Source organism: Oncorhynchus gorbuscha, linkage group LG13 (genome assembly GCF_021184085.1).
Source record: "Oncorhynchus gorbuscha isolate QuinsamMale2020 ecotype Even-year linkage group LG13, OgorEven_v1.0, whole genome shotgun sequence".
Taxonomy (NCBI): Eukaryota; Metazoa; Chordata; class Actinopteri; order Salmoniformes; family Salmonidae; genus Oncorhynchus; species Oncorhynchus gorbuscha.
This window is the reverse complement of record NC_060185.1, coordinates 63,599,567-63,621,701: the sequence shown is the minus strand read 5'-3', so window position 1 is coordinate 63,621,701 and position 22,135 is coordinate 63,599,567. Positions and strand designations below refer to the sequence as shown.

The 22,135-nt window shown below is 42.8% G+C and overlaps 3 protein-coding genes across 10 annotated transcripts in view; all 3 read left to right on the top strand.

The window, feature by feature from the left end:
* The window catches only part of LOC123993294 (protocadherin alpha-C2-like), a 228,089-nt gene that overhangs the window by 2,948 nt on the left and 203,006 nt on the right, over positions 1-22,135 (top strand). For 2 of the 8 annotated variants that reach the window (XM_046295291.1, XM_046295270.1), the window contains exon 1: positions 10,196-12,670. The exons of 1 other annotated variant lie outside the window; for it this stretch is intronic. In XM_046295291.1, coding sequence (XP_046151247.1) covers positions 10,313-12,670 — 2,358 coding nt within the window. In that variant the 5' untranslated portion in view covers positions 10,196-10,312. Of the gene's footprint in view, positions 1-144; positions 2,575-10,195; positions 12,671-13,399; positions 15,882-16,439; positions 18,969-19,354; positions 21,809-22,135 lie in introns of those variants that run through there. 5 more of the 8 variants (XM_046295271.1, XM_046295290.1, XM_046295268.1 and 2 more) reach the window with 5 other exon arrangements.
* Positions 4,035-6,647, top strand: LOC123993813 (protocadherin alpha-7-like). The gene is made up of 2 exons (XM_046296283.1): positions 4,035-6,520; positions 6,603-6,647. The coding sequence occupies exons 1-2, from the start codon at positions 4,160-4,162 to the stop codon at positions 6,645-6,647; spliced, it is 2,406 nt and encodes an 801-aa protein (XP_046152239.1). The 5' UTR covers positions 4,035-4,159.
* LOC123993298 (protocadherin alpha-13-like) lies at positions 7,062-9,008 on the top strand. Its single transcript, XM_046295294.1, has one exon. It carries the CDS (start codon positions 7,138-7,140, stop codon positions 8,899-8,901), a length of 1,764 nt encoding a protein of 587 aa, XP_046151250.1. The 5' UTR covers positions 7,062-7,137; the 3' UTR covers positions 8,902-9,008.

The window sequence follows — 22,135 nt, the reverse complement described above, 5'->3', positions numbered from 1 at the left end:
AGACTAGGCCCCTTCTCTGGTCTGTTTTGTTCCACACATTCAGAGAGAGTATTGCGGACATCAGAACAAGACGTGATGTGATCGTCAGAGAATAGTTGTATTCCTTTACAGTGCTGAAACGTTGGATTCGTTACGGATTATCATGAGTTGGTCATCTGATAAATAACATATATATTTTTTGGTCATTGAGGATTTTGCTTAACTTTCTGTCTAACCATGGGAGGAGGAGGACAAAGGCGCAGATGGGTGTACTGGTGGGTTGCTGTGCGTTTCTCTCTTCTGCTGTGCTTCGGAGAGCAGGTTTCAGCACAGATAAGGTACTCTATCCCAGAGGAGGTGAAAGAAGGATCCGTTGTTGGAAATGTTGCTAATGATTTGGGTCTTGACGTCAGTACTTTGGTAGAGAGGCGGTTTCGTATTGTTTCTGGATCCAAGGACGCTCTTTTCCAGGTAAATCAGAACAATGGCGTCTTGTATGTTCATAAGAATATCGACAGAGAGGAGGTCTGTGATGGTGATAGCGCCTGCTTGATTGACCTGAAAATGGTTGTTGAAAACCCTCTAGAAATCCATTACGTTGGTGTAGAAATTACAGATGTGAATGATAATTCTCCCAGTTTCCCAGAGATAGCCAAAGGGCTGGACATTTCGGAGAGCACACACGCTGGATCGCATTTCCAACTACCAGCTGCGCGTGATCTTGACTCTGGGATTAATTCCATTCGCTTGTACAAATTAAGTCAAAACGCTAATTTTGAATTGGAAGTTAGAGATAGAGGAGATGAAAAGGTACCCTTTTTAGTTCTACAGAAAACTCTGGATAGAGAGCAGAAATGTGAGCACAGATTATTACTGACAGCAATCGATGGAGGGAATCCGCCGAGATCAACCAATCTTAATTTGACGGTCACAGTGCTAGACATAAACGACAACCGACCTGTATTTAGTCAGGAGGTGTACACTGTAACGCTGGAGGAAAATGTATCTATCAACACCGTTGTGATACAAGTAAAAGCGATTGACTTGGACGAGGCTGTCAATGGTGATGTTGAATATAGTCTTGGCAGAGATCTGAACCGTAAAGTTTACGAGGTGTTTAATTTAGACGGTGTCACTGGAGAAATTCGAGTCAAAGGAGAGGTCGACTTTGAATCGACAGACGTTTATAGACTTGACGTGCAGGCTTCGGATAAAGGACAGCCTCCCATGACTGTGAGCTGTAGAGTTATCATTAAGATAATAGATGTAAATGACAACCAACCAGATATAGAGGTCACATCCCTCTCAAATTTAGTTCGGGAAGATGCAAAACCTGGAACTGTTGTTTATCTTATTAGTGTTACAGATAAGGACTCGGGTATAAATGGAAAGGTGTTGTGTAGTCTATCAGATACTGTACTGTTTGAGTTAAAACCCTCATACCAAGATAATATGTATTCTTTAGTGACCAAACAACGTTTAGACAGAGAACTCGTGTCCCATTATGACGTCACAATAACAGCCACTGACTGTGGTCAGCCTCCTCTGTCCACACTCAAAACTCTGAGTGTACAGATATCAGATGTAAATGATAACAGTCCAGAATTCTCCCAAAACCCCCTTCAGCTGTACTTAGTGGAAAATAACGCCCCTGGTGCATCTATATTCTCTGTAAGCGCTTCTGATAAAGACTTGAATGAAAATGCTGTGATTTCATATCACATAATTAGAGGAGAAGGGACACTGAATATGGCATCTTTCCTCAACATCAATTCGGATAATGGACATATTTCCGCGCTCAAAAGCTTTGATTTTGAATCCCTCAAAACGTTCCAATTCCAAGTTGTAGCTACAGACTCTGGAACTCCGTCACAAAGCACCAACGTCACAGTGGACGTGTTCATTCTGGATCAGAACGACAATGCTCCAGTGATCTTGTATCCAGTCAGCGCTAACGGTTCCGCTGAAGGTGTGGAGGAGATTCCCCGTAATGTGAACGGAGGCCATTTGGTGACTAAAGTGAGAGCCTATGACGCTGATATAGGATATAACGGCTGGTTATTATTTTCATTGCAGGAAGTTACTGACCACAGTCTCTTTGCTTTGGACCGCTATAGTGGACGGATAAGGACACTTCGGTCATTCACAGAGACAGACGAGGCTGAGCATAAACTGGTCATACTGGTGAAAGACAATGGGAACGTTTCACTGTCAGCAACAGCTACTGTGATTATCAAGGTTGTGGAGCCCAAAGAGGCTTTTGCAGCTTCTGATGTGAAAAGTTCAGTAAAAGACGAGGAGGAGAACAGCGTTACATTTTATTTGATCATTACTTTGGGGTCAGTTTCAACGCTTTTTCTCATCAGCATCATCGTGTTGATTGTAATGCAGTGCTCAAATCCCCCAGACAATTCCTCCAAGTATTTGCAAGATACGAATTACGACGGGACACTGTGCCACAGCATCCAGTACAGATCCGGAGACAATCGGTACATGCTAGTTGGACCCAGAATGAGTATAGGTTCTACTATTGTCCCGGGCAGCAATGGAAATACTCTAGTGATACCCGGACACAGGAGGAGAGCTTCTGGAGAGGTAAGAGCTGTCTCTATCATTTTCTGCCTGTTAAATCAGATAAAGAGACATGTTTTGAGGGAGTTTGTCCGAGTGTGCAAACCAGCCGTGTCAATCGCTGTCCATGGTGCTGAATTATCACAAACTCGCTGCTTAGCATGCTACGCTACTACCTCGGGTTTATTATCAAATCAAATGTATTTCAAATCAAATGTATTTATATAGCCCTTTATACATCAGCTGATATCTCAAAGTGCTGTACAGAAACCCAGCCTAAAACTCCAAACAGCAAGCAATGCAGGTGTAGAAGCACGGTGGCTAGGAAAAACTCCCTAGAAAGGCCAAAACCTAGGACGACACCTAGAGAGGAACCAGGTTATGAGGGGTGGCCAGTCCTCTTCTGGCTGTGCCGGGTGGAGATTATAACAGAACATGGCCAAGATGTTCAAATGTTCATAAATGACCAGCATGGTCAAATTATAATAATCACAGTAGTTGTCGAGAATGCAGCAAGTCAGCACCTCAGGAGTAAATGTAAGTTGGCTTTTCATAGCTGATCATTAAGAGTATCTCTACCACTCCTGCTGTCTCTAGAGAGTTGAAAACTGCAGGTCTGGGACAGGTAGCGCGTCCGGTGAACAGGTCAGGATTCCATAGCCGCAAGCAGAACAGTTGAAACTGGAGCAGCAGCACGGCCAGGTGGACTGGGGACCACAAGGAGTCATTATGCCAGGTAGTCCTGAGACATGGTCCTAGGGCTCAGGTCCACCGAGAGAGAGAGAGAGAGAAAGAAGGAATTAGAGAGAGCATACTTAAATTCACACAGGACACCGGATACGACAGGAGAGATATTCCAGATAGTCCCCACACCACTAGAGGGATATCTTCAACCACCGATTTCCCATCCTGAGACAAGGCTGAGTATAGCCCACAAAGATCTCCGTCATGGCACAACCCAGGGGGGGGGGGGCGTCAACCCAGACAGGAAGATCACGTCAGTGACTCAACCCACTCAAGTGATGCACCCCTCCTAGGGACGGCATGAAAGAGCACCAGTAAGCCAGTGACTCAGCCCTGTAATAGGGATAGAGGCAGAGAATCCCAGTGGAAAGAGGGGAACCGGCCAGGCAGAGACAGCAAGGGCGGTTCCTCTGTTCTTTTGCTGTGTACTCCTTCAATTCCGTTCTTCCTCCACCTCCCATATTTATCCATCTTCCATCTTCACCTTTACTCGTTCTTTGATGGTTAATTTGCGCTGGAATGTTATTTTGGGGGGGATTTGGATCCAAAACGTAAACAATGATAACAACTCTCGGGGGTTGTGTAGTTGTTGTGATTACCAGAATCCCGGACCGCGTGGTGTCAGTGTAACACAAGGAGAATGTCTGGTACTTTGTAGACTCGTCCCCTCTCTGGTCTGTTTTGTTCCACACATACAGAGAGAGTATTGCGGAGATTGGAACAAGACGTGCTGTGATTGTCAGATTTTTTATAATTATTCGTTGCCTAAACATTAGATGCTGTATGGATCATTACGAGTTGCCCATCTGATCCTCAGGATTGCATTCTTTCATTATTGATCGTGCTTATTTTTCTCTATTTAACGATGGAATATGGAGGACAAAGGCGCAGATGGGAGTACTGGTGGGTTGTTCTGCGTTTCTCTCTTCTGCTGTGCTCCGGGGAGAAGGTTTCAGCACAGATAAGGTACTCTATTCCAGAGGAGGTCAAAGAAGGATCCGTTGTTGGAAATGTTGCTAAGGATTTGGGTCTCGACGTCAGTACTTTGGTGGAGAGACGGTTTCGTATCGTTTCTGGAACTAAAGAAGATATTTTCCAGGTAAATCAGAACAATGGAGTCTTGTATGTTCATAAGAACATCGACAGAGAGGTGCTCTGTGATGGCAATATTGCATGTTTGATAAACCTGAAAATGGTTGTTGAAAATCCGTTAGAAATACATTACGCCGGAATAGAAATCACGGATGTTAATGATAACTCGCCCAATTTTCAAGAGAAATACAAACTAGTTGATATTTCGGAATCTACTCTTTCTGGCAAGCGACTCCAGTTACCAGCCGCGCGTGATCCTGATGTTGGCGTTAATGCAGTACGTGTCTATAAATTGAGTCACAATGAACATTTTGATTTGCAAATAAGAGAAAGAGGAGAAGATAAAATTCCCTTCTTAGTTTTACAAAAACCCTTGGATAGAGAGAAACAATCTGAACATAGACTAGTTTTAACTGCAGTCGATGGTGGAAGTCCACAGAGGTCAGGGACTCTTAATGTCACTATCACTGTTCTCGATTCAAATGACAACAATCCTGTATTTAGTCATGAGGTATACTCGGTCACATTGCCTGAAAATGTCCAACCCGGAACTATTGTACTCAACGTCAAGGCAACAGATTTGGACGACGGTTCCAATGGTGACGTTGAATATTTATTTGGTAGTGAACTTCTTCCCAAGATATATGACGTATTTAGTTTAGATAAAGCTACAGGTGCAATTCGTGTTAAAGGTTACGTTGACTTCGAGGACATTGACACATATAAACTAGACGTCCATGCCACTGACAAAGGGCAGCCCCCAATGAGTACGGATTGTCGAGTCATTATAAAGATACTCGATTTAAACGACAATAAACCCGAAATAGAGGTGACATCCCTCTCTAGTATGGTGGCCGAAGATTCAAAACCAGGAACTATTATTTCTCTAATTAGTGTGACAGATAAAGACTCTGGTATTAATTGTAAAGTTGTATGCAGTCTTTCAGACGATGTACCTTTCGAATTAAAGCCCTCATACCAAGATAATATGTATTCTTTAGTGACCAGACAACGTTTGGATCGTGAACTCGTGTCCCATTATGACATCACAATAACTGCCACTGACTGTGGTCAGCCTCCTCTGTCCACATTCAAAACTCTGAGTGTCCAGATATCAGATGTAAATGATAACAGCCCAGAATTCTCCCAAAACCCCTTTGAGTTGTACTTAGTGGAAAATAACGCCCCTGGTGCATCTATAATCTTTGTAAGCGCTTCTGATAAAGACTTGGATGAAAACGCTGCGATTTCATATCACATTGTTAGAGGTGAAGGGACACAGAATGATATGGCTTCTTTTTTAAATATCAATTCGGATAATGGACATATCTCCGCGCTCAAAAGCTTTGACTTTGAAACTTTAAAAACATTCAATTTCCAAGTTGTAGCTACAGACTCTGGAACTCCGTCACAAAGCACCAACGTCACAGTCAACGTGTACATTCTGGATCAGAACGACAACGCTCCAGTGATCTTGTATCCAGTCAGCCCTAACGGTTCCGCTGAAGGTGTGGAAGAGATTCCCCGCAATGTGAACGCAGGCCATTTGGTGACTAAAGTGAGAGCCTATGACGCTGATATAGGATATAACGGCTGGTTATTATTTTCACTGCAGGAAGTTACTGACCACAGTCTCTTTGCTTTGGACCGCTATACAGGACAGATAAGGACACTTCGGTCATTCACAGAGACAGACGAGGCTGAGCATAAACTGGTCATACTGGTAAAAGACAATGGGAACGTTTCACTCTCAGCAACATCTACTGTGATTATCAACGTTGTGGAGCCCAAAGAGGCTTTTGCAGCTTCTGATGTGAAAAGCGCAGTAAAAGATGAGGAGGAGAACAGCGTTACATTTTATTTGATCATTACTTTGGGGTCAGTTTCAACACTTTTTCTCATCAGTATCATCGTGTTGATTGTAATGCAGTGCTCCAAACCCACAGACTATTCCTCCAAGTATTTACAAGATGTGAATTACGACGGGACACTGTGCCACAGCATCCAGTACAGATCCGGAGACAATCGGTACATGTTAGTTGGACCCAGAATGAGTATAGGTTCTACTATAGTCCCGGGAATCAATGGGAATACTCTAGTGGTTCCCTCAGATCAAAGGAGAGCTTCTGGAGAGGTAAGAGCTGTCTCTAAACAATTGCACCTCAAAATATATGTATTGGCATGTTTTGTCCGTGGCTAACGCAACCTCTTTGCAGCAGCGGATGCTGGCCATGGTGCTGAACTACCAGCTCACCGATTAGTTTAGCTGGGGAAAGCATTATACTGCTAGGCTAACTACTGTACCTCAGGTTTATCACATGTTCTTCTGCTGTAGTCCTTCAATCCAGTCTCTATCTCTTCTGCTCACATCTACGCACCTTCATCTTCATACTAGACCTTCTTAAAGATTATTTACTGGAGTTTGTGTTTTTTGTTGGTTAGGATGCAAAACGTAAGTTGATAACAACTCTCTCGGTGCCTATCTAGTTGTTGTCGATACCAGAATCCCGGACCACATGGTGTCAGTGTAACACTAGGGTACTGGTGCTTTGTAGATTAGGCCCTTCCCTTCTCTGGTCTGTTTTGTTCCACACATACAGAGAGAGTGGTGCGGACGTCAGAACTAGACGTGTATGTTAGGGATAATCGTCTTTTATTTCGGTGCTGACTTCGCATGGATGAGAACGAGTTGGCCATTTGATCATTAGGATTGTGTTTCATTGAGGATTGTGCTTACTTTTATGTCTAACGATGGGAGATGGAAGACAAAGGCGCAGATGGGAGTACTGGTGGGTTGCTGTGCGTTTCTCTCTTCTGCTGTGTTTGGGGGAGAAGGTTTCCGCACAGATAAGGTACTCTATTCCAGAGGAGGTGAAAGAGGGATCCGTTGTTGGAAATGTTGCAAAGGATTTGGGTCTCGACGTCAGTACTTTGGTCGAGAGACGGTTTCGTATTGTTTCTGGATCTAAGGACGCTCTTTTCCAGGTAAATCAGAACAATGGCGTCTTGTATGTTCACAAGAATATCGACAGAGAAGCGATTTGTAACGGCAAGGTAGCTTGCGCGATAGACCTGAAAATCGTTGTTGAAAACCCGCTTGAAGTCCATTATGTAGGTTTAGAGATAACGGACGTAAATGACCACTCGCCAAGTTTCTCCGAGAAAAATCTACACATAGAGATAGCTGAAAATAAACCTGCAGGAGCTCGATTTGAACTCCAGCCTGCGCGTGATTTCGACTCCGGTATTAATTCTATACGTTCCTACAAGTTAAATCCAAATGAACATTTCGATTTAGAACTGAGAGATAGTGGGGAAGGGGATACAATCCCGTTTTTAATTTTACAGAAAGCCTTGGACAGGGAACAGGAGACCAAACATTCATTACTATTGACTGCATTGGATGGGGGGAATCCACCTGGAACAGGTACTCTAAACATCACTGTCACAGTCCTCGACGCAAATGATAATCAGCCTGTATGTAGTCAGGACGTCTATTCAGTTACATTACAAGAAAATGCTGATATCGGTAGGTTTGTAGTTAGAGTGAATGCAACCGATGCAGACCATGGGTCAAATGGCATGGTGGAATATACTCTCGGTAGAAATTTAAAGCGGAGAGTACATGATATGTTCCTATTGGATGGGATTACTGGGGCAATTGAGGTGAAAGGCCCGGTAGATTTTGAAGAAAATGAGATGTACAGTCTAAATGTACAGGCTTCTGATAAGGGCCAGCCTCCACTGACAACTGATTGCAGAGTTATTGTTAAGATACAAGACGTGAACGACAACAGACCACAAATAGAGGTTACGTCACTCTCCAATACCGTGTCTGAAGATTCTAAACCTGGAACTGTTATATCTCTCATCAGTGTGACAGATCATGACTCTGGTATTAACGGAAAAGTTATTTCCAGTATAACTGAAAACGTGCCATTTGAATTAAAACCCTCATATAAGGATAACGTGTATTCTATAGTCACAAAGGGACGTTTAGACAGAGAATTCGTGTCCCATTATGAGATCACAATAACTGCCACTGACTGTGGTCAGCCTCCTCTGTCCACATTCAAAACTCTGAGTGTCCAGATATCAGATGTGAACGATAACCGTCCAGAATTCTCCCAAAACCCCCTTGAGCTGTACTTAGTGGAAAATAACGCCCCTGGTGCATCCATATTCTCTGTAAGCGCTTCTGACAAAGACTTGAATGAAAATGCTGCGATTTCATATCACATAGTTAGAGGAGAAGGGACGCAGAATGACATGGCATCTTTTCTGAATATAAATTCGGATAATGGTCATATTTCCGCGCTGAAAAGCTTTGACTTCGAAATCCTCAAAACGTTCCAATTCCAAGTTGTAGCTACAGACTCTGGAACTCCGTTACTAAGCAACAACGTCACAGTGAACGTGTTCATTCTGGATCAGAACGACAACGCTCCAGTGATCTTGTATCCAGTCAGCACTAACGGTTCTGCTGAAGGTGTGGAGGAGATTCCCGTAATGTGAACGCAGGCCATTTGGTGACTAAAGTGAGAGCCTATGACGCTGATATAGGATATAACGGCTGGTTATTATTTTCACTGCAGGAAGTTACTGACCACAGTCTCTTTGCTTTGGACCGCTATACAGGACAGATAAGGACACTTCGGTCATTCACAGAGACAGACGAGGCTGAGCATAAACTGGTCATACTAGTTAAAGACAATGGGAACATTTCACTGTCAGCAACATCTACTGTGATTATCAACGTTGTGGAGCCCAAAGAGGCTTTTGCAGCTTCTGATGTTAAAAGTTCAGTAAAAGACGAGGAGGAGAACAGCGTTACATTTTATTTGATCATTACTTTGGGGTCAGTTTCAACGCTTTTTCTCATCAGCATCATCGTGTTGATTGTAATGCAGTGCTCAAAACCCACAGACTATTCCTCCAAGTATTTACAAGATGTGAATTACGACGGGACACTGTGCCACAGCATTCAGTACAGATCCGGAGACAAACGGTACATGTTAGTTGGACCCAGAATGAGTATAGGTTCTACTATTGTCCCGGGCAACAATGGAAATACTCTTGTGCTACCTGAACACAGGAGGAGAGCTTCTGGAGAGGTAAGAGCTGTTTCTAAGCATTAAACTTTGAAAGCATATTGGTGGATATTTTTAAGAATTTATCGTGCGTAATGAAATGTGTGACTGATGATGAAGCGGTTGCTGTCGACCCTGGTTGTGCTGAATTCGTCTTGCTTTTTTTTGGAGTTATATATGCATTAGTTATGATGACCTCTCTCAAATAGGTGGATAGTCATAGACCAGGCCCTTACAAGACTCATTAGTGTAATTCCCCTGTCTACAAACTGATTTTCTGTGCGTAATGGAGAAATTAACTCGTTCATGCGGTTGCTGTCCACTCTTGTGGTGCTGATTTACAAAGTGAATTGTTTTCCTTGCAATCGAGGTATTTACTATGTCAGTCTGTTACATATGTAGTCATCCAATCCATTTATTCCTAATTCATTTCCATGTACTCCCCCTCAACCTTTCCTCATCCCACGCCTGTAACTATTATATTGCGCTGGTACTTTTGCTGATGCTAATACAGTAATGTACAATCATTCTAGAGTCTTGTGTACTCGTGGCAAGCAGTAGTTCGGTCCGCATGGTGTCGGTGTCACACAAGGAGAATGACTGACTGTCTGGTGTTGTGTATATTAGGCCTTGCCCCTCTCTGGGTTGTTTAGTCCCCAAATGCAGAGAGAGCTGTGCGGACATCAGAACAGGACGTGCTATGATAGTCAGAGAATAATTGTATTCTTTTTCTGTGCTGAAACATTGCATTTCGTTATGGGTCATCACGAGTTGGTCATCTGATCATTAGGATTGTGTTTTTTCATTGAGGATTGTGCTTAATTTTCTGTCTAACGATGGGAGATGGAGGACAAAGGCGCAGATGGGAGTACTGGTGGGTTGTTCTACGTTTCACTCTTCTGCTCTGCTTCAGAGAGCAGGTTTCAGCACAGATAAGGTACTCTATTCCAGAGGAGGTGAAAGAGGGATCCGTTGTTGGAAATGTTGCTAATGATTTGGGTCTTGACGTCAGTACTCTGGTGGAGAGACGGTTTCGTATTGTTTCTGGATCTAAGGACGCTCTTTTCAACGTAAACCAGAACAATGGCGTCTTGTATGTTCATAAGAATATCGACAGAGAGGAGGTCTGTGATGGCAATATTGCATGTTTGATTAACCTGAAAATGGTTGTTGAAAACCCTTTAGAAATTCATTATGTAGGTGTCGAAATCACCGACGTCAATGATCACTCTCCTGTTTTTCCTGGAAATGAGCAGTATTTGGAAATAGCGGAACATACCATGCTAGGGACGCGCTTCCAAATCCAGGCTGCACGGGATCCAGATATAGCGTTAAACTCTGTCCGTTTGTATAAATTAAGTCAGAGCGATCATTTTGAAATTGAGATTAGAGACGATGAAGACAAAATACCTTTCTTAGTCTTGAAAAAAGCTTTGGATAGGGAGCTCAAAAACAAACACAGATTACTTGTTACTGCAGTTGATGGAGGTAGTCCACAAAGATCAGGGACGGTCAACGTCACTATTAATGTACTTGATTCGAATGATAACCGTCCTGTTTGTAGTCAAGACACCTATTCAGTGAGACTACGGGAAAATGCCGCACTTGGTACTGTGGTTGTTAGGGTAAATGCCACTGATTTAGATGAGGGTTCGAACGGTGAGTTGGAGTACACTTTAGGCAGAAACCTAAAGCGTAAGGTATATGATATATTTGAACTGGATAGCCTAACTGGAGAAATTAAAGTCAAAGGTGAGCTGGACTTCGAGGACACAGAAGTTTATAAACTAGATGTACAGGCTTCAGACAAAGGACAACCTCCCTTAACTGTGGAATGCAGAGCAATTATAAAGATAATTGATGTTAATGATAACCAACCAGAAGTAGAGGTGACATCACTGTCCAATGTCGTTTCAGAAGATTCAAAACCCGGAACAGTTATTTCGCTCATTAGTGTGACAGATAAAGACTCAGGTATTAATGGTAAAGTTTTGTGTAGCATCTCCAACAATGTACCGTTTGAGTTAAAACCGTCATATGAAGATAATATGTACTCCTTAGTGACCAAACACGGTTTAGATCGAGAGCTAGTGTCTGTTTATGACATCACAATAACGGCCACTGACTGTGGTCAGCCTCCTCTGTCCACATTCAAAACTCTGAGCGTCCAGATATCAGATGTGAACGACAACCGTCCAGAATTCTCCCAAAACCCCCTTCAGCTGTACTTAGTGGAAAATAACGCCCCTGGTGCATCGATATTCTCTGTAAGCGCTTCTGATAAAGACTTGAATGAAAATGCTGTGATTTCATATCACATAGTTAGAGGAGAAGGGACACTGAATGATATGGCATCTTTCCTCAACATCAATTCGGATAATGGACATATTTCCGCGCTCAAAAGCTTTAATTTCGAAACCCTCAAAACGTTCCAATTCCAAGTTGTAGCTACAGACTCTGGGACTCCGTCTCTAAGCAGAAACGTCACAATAAATGTTTTCATTCTGGATCAGAACGACAACGCTCCAGTGATCTTGTATCCAGTCAGAACTAACGGTTCCGCTGAAGGTGTGGAGGAGATTCCCCGCAATGTGAACGCAGGCCATTTGGTGACTAAAGTGAGAGCCTATGACGCTGATATAGGATATAACGGCTGGTTATTATTTTCACTGCAGGAAGTTACTGACCACAGTCTCTTTGCTTTGGACCGCTATACGGGTCAGATAAGGACACTTCGGTCATTCACAGAGACAGACGAGGCTGAGCATAAACTGGTCATACTGGTGAAAGACAATGGGAACGTTTCACTGTCAGCAACAGCTACTGTGATTATCAAGGTTGTGGAGCCCAAAGAGGCTTTTGCAGCTTCTGATGTTAAAAGTTCAGTAAAAGACGAGGAGGAGAACAGCGTTACATTTTATTTGATCATTACTTTGGGGTCAATTTCAACACTTTTTCTCATCAGTATCATCGTGTTGATTGTAATGCAGTGCTCCAAACCCACAGACTATTCCTCCAAGTATTTACAAGATGTGAATTACGACGGGACACTGTGCCACAGCATTCAGTACAGATCCGGAGACAATCGGTACATGTTAGTTGGACCCAGAATGAGTATAGGTTCTACAATAGTCCCGGGCAGCAATGGGAATACTCTAGTGTTACCAGAACAGAGGAGCAGAGCTTCTGGAGAGGTAAGAGCGGTTTCTATGCATTTCATTTTGAACGAATATAGATTGAGATTTTGAATGTCTCCAGTGCTTAAATTAAAGACTTTATGACTGACGATGGAGTTGCTGTCCACCCCGATGGTGCTGAATCGTTAACATCCTATTTGTGTCGTTGGCAGATATGCTCGTGTTTAACATTTATTTATTTATTTATTATTGTTTAGATAAGCTGATCTCTCTTTTTTTAATGTGTGACTTGCCAAAACCAGGTCCCAACAAGACTCATTGTTGTACGTGATTCTGATGTTGTACGACATTTCTGTGCATAATTAAGAACTGAACTCTGATGCGGTAGCTGTCCACCCTGGCGCTGTTTAATTACAAGCGCATTGTTTGATTTGAATAGCGTTGTATCTACTTTCTCAGTCGTCTACATTCCTGCTTCCCATGAACATATTAGTCTTGTTCCAGGTCCCTTTACTCTCTCTCAACCTTTTCTCCACGAGTGTCAATGATATCGTGCAGGTACTTTTGCTGATGCTAATACAGTAATATACAATCGTTCTAGAGTCTTGTGTACTCGTGGAAGGAAGTAGCTCGGTCCGCATGGTGTCGGTGTCACACAAGGAGAATGACTGACTGTCTGGTGTTGTGTATATTAGGCCTTGCCCCTCTCTGGGTTGTTTAGTCCCCAAATGCAGAGAGAGCTGTGCGGACATCAGAACAGGACGTGCTATGATAGTCAGAGAATAATTGTATTCTTTTTCTGTGCTGAAACATTGCATTTCGTTATGGGTCATCATGAGTTGGTCATCTGATCATTAGGATTGTGTTTTTTCATTGAGGATTGTGCTTACTTTTCTGTCTAACGATGGGAGATGGAGGACAAAGGCGCAGATGGGAGTACTGGTGGGTTGCTGTGCGTTTCTCTCTTCTGCTCTGCTTCGGAGAGCAGGTTTCAGCACAGATAAGGTACTCTATTCCAGAGGAGGTGAAAGACGGATCCGTTGTTGGAAATGTTGCTAAGGATTTGGGTCTTGACGTCAGTACTTTGGTAGAGAGGCGGTTTCGTATCGTTTCTGAATCTGATGAAGCTCTTTTCCAGGCAAATCAGAACAATGGCGTCTTGTACGTTTGTAAGAATATCGATCGAGAGGAGCTCTGTGGTGGCAATGGCCTGTGTTCGATAGACTTAAAAGTCGTTGTTGAAAACCCCTTAGAAGTCCATTATGTGGGTATAGAAATAACGGATGTAAATGACCACTCGCCTAGTTTTGCTGAGAAATATTTACATTTAGACATAGCAGAAAATACCCTTCCTGGGACACGCTTTGAACTCCAGACTGCACGTGATGCAGATGTAGGTTTGAATTCTGTGCGCATTTACAAGTTAAGTAGTAATGATCATTTTGAATTGGAGTTAATTGATAATGGGGACGAAGACAAAGTTCCATTTTTAATCATAAGGAAGGCCATTGACAGAGAACAAAATGCAATGCATTGGTTCATTTTGACAGCTATAGATGGAGGCAACCCCCCAAGATCAGGTACCATAAACGTCACAGTAACTATTCTTGATACAAACGACAATCGTCCCATTTGTGGGAAAGATATTTACACTGTAACAATCCAGGAAAATGCACCCATTGGAACACCTGTATTAACCATAAACGCCACTGATACAGATGAGGGACAAAATGGCGAAATTGAATATGCACTTGGTCGAAACATTAAGCGCAAAGTATATGACACGTTTCATTTGAACAGTCTTACTGGTGAAATTCGTGCCATAGGTCCAGTAGACTTTGAAGAGAATGAGTTTTACAAACTAACGGTGCAAGCCTCTGATAAAGGACAACCCCCATTATCAGTTGACTGTAGAGTTGTCATCACGATAACGGATGTAAATGATAATAAACCAGAAATAGTGGTGACGTCATTGTCTAGCATGATATCTGAGGATTCGAAGCCTGGAACGGTCATATCTCTAATTAGTTTAACGGATAAAGACTCTGGTAACAACGGTAAAGTCCTACTCAAAATATCGGAGAGTATCCCTTTTGAGTTAAAACCGTCATTTAAGGAGAATGTCTATTCCTTTGTCACAAAGGGGCGTTTAAATCGAGAACTTTTTTCTTATTATGACGTCACAATAACAGCCACTGATTTTGGTCAGCCTCCTCTGTCCACATTCAAAACTCTGAGTGTACAGATATCAGATGTGAACGACAACAGTCCAGAATTCTCCCAAACCCCTCTTCAGCTGTACTTAGTGGAAAATAACGCCCCTGGTGCATCGATATTCTCTGTAAGCGCTTCTGATAAAGACTTGAATGAAAATGCTGTGATTTCATATCACATTGTTAGAGGTGAAAGGACACTGAATGATATGGCTTCTTTTCTGAACATCAATTCTGAAAACGGACATATTTCAGCTCTAAAAAGCTTTGACTTTGAAGCTACCAAAACATTCCAATTTCAAGTTGTAGCTACAGACTCTGGAACTCCGTCACTAAGCAGTAACGTCACAGTCAACGTGTACATTCTGGATCAGAACGACAACGCTCCAGTGATCTTGTATCCAGTCAGTACTAACGGTTCCGCTGAAGGTGTGGAAGAGATTCCCCGCAATGTGAAGGCAGGCCATTTGGTGACTAAAGTGAGAGCCTATGACGCTGATATAGGATATAACGGATGGTTATTATTTTCACTGCAGGAAGTTACTGACCACAGTCTCTTTGCTTTGGACCGCTATACGGGACAGATAAGGACACTTCGGTCATTCACAGAGACAGACGAGGCTGAGCATAAACTGGTCATTCTTGTAAAAGACAATGGAAACATTTCACTGTCAGCAACAGCTACTGTGATTATCAAGGTTGTGGAGCCCAAAGAGGCTTTTGCAGCTTCTGATGTTAAAAGTTCAGTAAAAGACGAGGAGGAGAACAGCGTTACATTTTATTTGATCATTACTTTGGGGTCCGTTTCAACACTTTTTCTCATCAGTATCATCGTGTTGATTGTAATGCAGTGCTCCAAAACCACAGACTATTCCTCCAAGTATTTGCAAGATGCGAATTACGACGGGACACTGTGCCACAGCATCCAGTACAAATCCGGAGACAAACGGTACATGTTAGTTGGACCCAGAATGAGTATAGGTTCTACAATAGTCCCGGGCAACAATGGGAATACTCTAGTGATACCCGAACACAGGAGGAGAGCTTCTGGAGAGGTAAGAGTTGTTTTGAGAGTTGCTCTTTCAAGCTTTCACAAGTATTATATATTGTCTGTTTTTTTGTTCTGTCCTACCTTGTATCAGTAAAGATGAGTCATTTGTTGAAATGGCTCTCATGTTTATTGGAATGTTTTGTCCGTGCGTAATGGGGAAGGTTATTTTAAAATATCCAGGGGAAACAATAGCTGTCCACTGTAGTTGTGCTGAATTCTAGTCGGGGGGTTTTACGTTGGTGAAGTCATCCACTACGGTTGCCTAAATACGTTTGTTATTTTTGCCCTATACACTTCGGTCTTAGCGATGCAATACCATTGGTTTTTCCCATTCATCCTTTCACATTGTTTAGCTGGTACTACAAGTATAAGTGGCAGTGTTTTTACATATCTTCACATGGAATCTCTTAACAGTTAAATCTTCACGTAGATGTGGTAACCAGAACCTAGGTACGCAGGGTGTCAGTGTAACACAAGGAGACTGACGTTGTGGTATTGTGTAGAATAGGCCTTGCCCATCCCTGGGCTGGTTTGTTCTACGGATACAGTGAGAGTGGTGCGGACATCAGAACAAGACGTGCTATGCTGAACAGAGATGATTTTGTATTGTTTTCTTGCTGAAGAATGTGTTTGAGTATGGATCATAACGAGTTGGCCGTCCGATCATAACGAGTTGGCCGTCCGATCATAAGGATTGTACATTTGGGGATCGTGTTTGGTTGTTTTTACAATGGGAGACGGAGGACAAAGGCGCAGATGGGAGTACTGCTGGGTTGTTCTGAATTTCTCTTTGCTGCTCTGCTTGGGGGAGAAGGTTTCAGCACAGATAAGGTACTCTATTCCAGAGGAGGTGAAAGAGGGATCCGTTGTTGGAAATGTTGCTAAGGATTTGGGTCTTGACGTCAGTACTCTGGTGGAGAGACGGTTTCGTATTGTTTCTGGATCCAAGGACGCTTTTTTCCACGTAAATCAGAACAATGGCGTCTTGTATGTTCATAAAAATATCGACAGAGAGGAGGTCTGTGATGGCAATAATGCTTGCTTGATAAACCTCAAATTCGTAGTTGAAAATCCGCTTGAAATACACTACGTCAGCGTAGAAATAACGGATATAAATGATCACTCTCCTGTTTTCCCTGAAAAAGATCAGCATCTAGAAATGCCGGAAAATACATTTCCAGGTGCCCGATTCGAACTCCAGACTGCGCGAGACGTAGACGTTGGACTCAATTCTGTTCATTCGTATAAGTTAGGTCAAAATGCACATTTTGAATTACAGTTAATTGATAGTGGGGAAGGTGACAAAATACCATTTTTAATTTTGCAGAAGCCATTGGATAGAGAGCAAAACACCAAACATATGCTATTACTTGCAGCGCTAGACGGAGGGAATCCACCTAAGTCAGGCACCTTGAATATCACTGTTACAGTTCTTGATGTAAATGACAACCGTCCCATCTGCACTCAAGACGAATATTCAGTAACATTGCCTGAAAACGCTCGAAATGGAACTATTGTCATCAGAGTAAACGCCACAGATGCTGACGATGGCCAAAATGGAGTAGTGGAATACACACTAGGCAGAACTATAAAGCGTAAAATACATGACATCTTTGAATTAGATCACGTGACCGGTGAAATTCAAGTCAAAGGCCAGGTGGATTTTGAAGAAAACGAGGTTTACAGGTTAAATGTACAGGCGTCTGATAAGGGACAACCTCCAACAAGTGTTGATTGTAGAGTTATTATTAAAATAGGAGATGCTAATGATAACCAACCAGACATAGATGTGACTTCCCTCTCGAACACGGTGTCTGAAGATTCTAAACCAGGAACTGTTATTTCTCTCATCAGTGTAACAGATAAAGATTCCGGTATTAATGGTAAAGTTATTGCTAGTATATCTGAAGACATACCATTTGAATTAAAACCTTCATTTCAGGAGAATGTGTATTCTATCGTCACAAAGGGGCGCTTAGATCGAGAACTCGTGTCCCGTTATGACATCACAATAACAGCCACTGACTGTGGTCAGCCTCCTCTGTCCACATTCAAAACTCTGAGCGTACAGATATCAGATGTGAACGATAACCGTCCAGAATTCTCCCCAAAACATATTGAGCTGTACTTAGCGGAGAATAACGTCCCTGGTGCGTCCATATTCTATGTAAGCGCTTCTGATAAAGACCTGAATGAAAATGCTGCGATTTCATATCACATAGTTAGAGAAGGGACACAGATTGATATGGCATCTTTTCTGAATATCAATTCTGACAATGGAGATATTTCCGCGCTAAAAAGCTTTGACTTTGAAACACTTAAAACATTCAAATTCCAAGTTGCAGCTATGGACTCTGGAACTCTGTCTCTAAGCACGAACGTCACAGTCAACGTGTACATTCTGGATCAGAACGACAACGCTCCAGTGATCTTGTATCCAGTCTGCGCTAACGGTTCCGCTGGAGGTTTGGAGGAGATTCCTCGTAATGTGAACGCAGGCCATTTGGTGACTAAAGTGAGAGCCTATGACGCTGATATCGGATATAACGGCTGGTTATTATTTTCACTGCAGGAAGTTACTGACCACAGTCTCTTTGCTTTGGACCGCTATACAGGACAGATAAGGACACTTCGGTCATTCACAGAGACAGACGAGACTGAGCATAAACTGGTCATATTGGTAAAAGACAATGGGAACGTTTCACTGTCAGCAACAGCTACTGTTATTATCAAGGTTGTGGAGCCCAAAGAGGCTTTTGCAGCTTCTGATGTTAAAAGTTCAGTAAAAGACGAGGAGGAGAACAGCGTTACATTTTATTTGATCATTACTTTGGGGTCAGTTTCAACGCTTTTTCTCATCAGCATCATCGTGTTGATTGTAATGCAGTGCTCAAAACCCACAGACTATTCCTCCAAGTATTTACAAGATGTGAATTACGACGGGACACTGTGCCACAGCATCCAGTACAGATCCGGAGACAATCGGTACATGTTAGTTGGACCCAGAATGAGTATAGGTTCTACTATTGTACCGGGCAGCAATGGAAATACTCTAGTGATACCCGAACACGTGAGCAGAGCTTCTGGAGAGGTAAGAACTATACGTTTTGTAATTGCATAGCTCGTCTGTTTGTATGTTCCGAATTAATTGCATTCAATTTTGGTCTGTCTAATATGTTGCTTCGGTCGGAGTATGGATGTGGCATTAAGAACTGTACTCTAGGAGGGTTTCTCATAGGGGTAGCGCATCACTGCTTTTGTAAGTGATCGCTGTCCACGACAGTGGTGCTGAAACACTGTACAGTTCAACGTGCTGTTTGAGTTGTTGCAAATGTTGTGCACACGGTGTCGCCGCTCTTCAGTGTTAGAAACATGCATTTGGTTTATATCCCTCCCTCTCTTTGTCCTGTTGGCTCATTGCAAATCACATGAGTCTAGTGAAACGGGCACTGGCTTTCTGGAAGGGAGAATGCCCAACACATTAAAGGTTGCTTGGATATGTTTGGTGGATAATCTTGTCACCTTGATTTTTCTGGATAAATGGAATGTAAATGCTCGAAAATAACATAACTTTTCAAAATGGTAGACGGACAGAGAAGAGCGGCGCCTCTCCGGGCGATGCTGTTGTTTGTATTTTCGTTGTGCTTTTGCCGTGGAGCTTATTGTCAAATACGCTATTCTATCGCGGAGGAGTCGAAAAAAGGTACTTATGTGGGAGACGTAGCAAAGGATTTGGGGTTCAGTGTGGATAAACTGGCGGAACGAAGGTTTCGGATTGTATCGGGCTCCAAGGAAGGTTTTTTGCAGATAAACCAAGACAATGGAGTGTTGTATGTGGACAGAATCATCGACAGGGAGGAGCTGTGTGAGAAAAACATTGTGTGCTTGATAAACCTAAAAACCGTGGCCGAGAATCCGTTGGAAATACACTATGTTGAGGTAGAAATTACAGATATTAATGATCATTCTCCCAAATTCCCGGAAAAGGTGAAACATTTGGAAATATCCGAGAGCGTTATGCTCCAGGGGACGCGCTTTCCTCTGGACGCTGCGCGTGACCCTGATGTTGGAGCGAACAGTCTCCGTAAGTACACTCTCAGTCCTAACGAGAACTTTGAGTTAGATGTTAAAACTCGCGGCGAGGATAAAATCCCCTTTTTGATATTGAAAAAGCCGCTCGACCGAGAACAGATGTCTGAAATATTGTTAACCTTGACTGCGTATGACGGGGGTAAACCAGAGAGATCGGGCTCTGTCAATATAACCGTAAACGTTATCGATATGAATGACAATGTTCCCGTTTTCGACCGACAGGTGTATACATTAACATTAGATGAAAATGCTCCCTTAGGTACCTCTGTTTTGAGGCTTCACGCCACGGATCTAGATGATGGCGCAAACGGACAGGTTATATACACATTTGATAACAGCCTTAAAAACAGAGCGTTCGATTATTTCGAGATAGATGCGGTTACAGGGGAAATTACAATCAAGGGGTTAGTAGACTTTGAAGAGCAGAGTGTTTACGAAATTGACGTGCAGGCATCTGACAAGGGCCAAGTCACATTGACAGGTCATTGCAGTGTCGTTATCAACGTGAAAGACGTAAATGACAACGCACCTGAGATGGACGTTACGTCTCTGTCAGGTCAAGTCCCAGAGGACGCACGACCCGGTACAGCTGTAGCTCTAATCAGTGTGTCTGACATGGACTCTGGTGAAAACGGCTTGGTTATATGTACACTCTCGGACAACATCCCTTTCGAATTAAAACCGTCTTTTCAGAAAAATATGTATACTTTGATTACTAAAAGTGGATTGGACAGAGAGTCGGAGCCTATGTACACAGTGACTATAACTGCTACGGATAAAGGAGACCCATCATTGTCTTCCCACAAAACTGTCACGGTCCATATCTCAGACGTCAACGACAACAGTCCGGTCTTTTCCCAGAGTCCATATACCTTCTATGTACCAGAAAACAATGCTCCAGGCGAGTCGTTGTTTTCATTGAGTACATCAGACAGAGATCAGGATGACAACGCTCGTGTGTCTTATCACATTTGGAAAGGCGATGGTGACACTCCTATTGTATCCTACCTAAATATTAATTCTGATGGTAACATTTACGCGCTAAAAAGCTTTGACTTTGAAGCTACCAAAACATTCCAATTTCAAGTTTTAGCTACAGACTCTGGAACTCCGTCACTAAGCAGTAACGTCACAGTGAACGTGTTCATTCTGGATCAGAACGACAATGTTCCAGTGATCTTGTATCCAGTCAGCACTAACGGTTCCGCTGAAGGTGTGGAGGAGATTCCCCGCAATGTGAACGCAGGCCATTTGGTGACTAAAGTGAGAGCCTATGACGCTGATATAGGATATAACGGCTGGTTATTATTTTCACTGCAGGAAGTTACTGACCACAGTCTCTTTGCTTTGGACCGCTATACAGGACAGATACGGACACTTCGGTCATTCACAGATACAGAAGAGACTGAGCATAAACTGGTCATACTGGTAAAAGACAATGGGAACGTTTCACTGTCAGCAACAGCTACTGTGATTATCAACGTTGTGGAGCCCAAAGAGGCGTTTGCTGCTTCTGATGTTAAAAGCGCAGTAAAAGACGAGGAGGAGAACAGCGTTACATTTTATTTGATCATTACTTTGGGGTCAGTTTCAACGCTTTTTCTCGTCAGCATCATCGTGTTGATTGTAATGCAGTGCTCAAAAACCCCAGACGATTCCTCTAAGTATTTACAAGATGTGAATTACGACGGGACACTGTGCCACAGCATCCAGTACAGATCGGGAGACAATCGGTACATGTTAGTTGGACCCAGAATGAGTATAGGTTCTACAATAGTCCCGGGCAGCAATAGAAATACTCTAGTGTTACCCGAACACAGGAGAAGGGCTTCTGGAGAGGTAAAAGTTAAATACGTTTCTATTTACTAATAGTTTGCTGGTGCAGTCCCTGACATTGGAATATGCCTATAATATTATTTCATGGTGTATAAATGTGTCAGATAAAATGTTGTTTAGTTAAAGGGTAAGTATATTGGATGTAACATGATCTCATCACATCGCTTCATCGAAGTCGCTTGCCTGCTCTTTCGCAGCCACATGCTTTCAGTGCTTGTCGCTGTCCACGGCTGTGGTGTTGAAACGCCAGTTTGTTCAATGTCTGTTTGTCTGGGGAAGTTTTGCCAACATGTGATTGTGGTGTACATGCACCTCAAGTAGCTATCCTCT

What these genes read in the sequence shown, in the direction of transcription:
- LOC123993813 (XM_046296283.1), top strand. Translation starts at nt 4,160, where the DNA reads ATGGAATATGGAGGACAAAGGCGCAGATGGGAGTACTGGTGGGTTGTT. An exon ending in AAAGGAGAGCTTCTGGAGAG is followed by an intron (nt 6,521 to 6,602) that starts GTAAGAGCTGTC and finishes ACCTCTTTGCAG; the next exon opens with CAGCGGATGCTGGCCATGGT.
- LOC123993298 (XM_046295294.1), top strand. Translation starts at nt 7,138, where the DNA reads ATGGGAGATGGAAGACAAAGGCGCAGATGGGAGTACTGGTGGGTTGCT.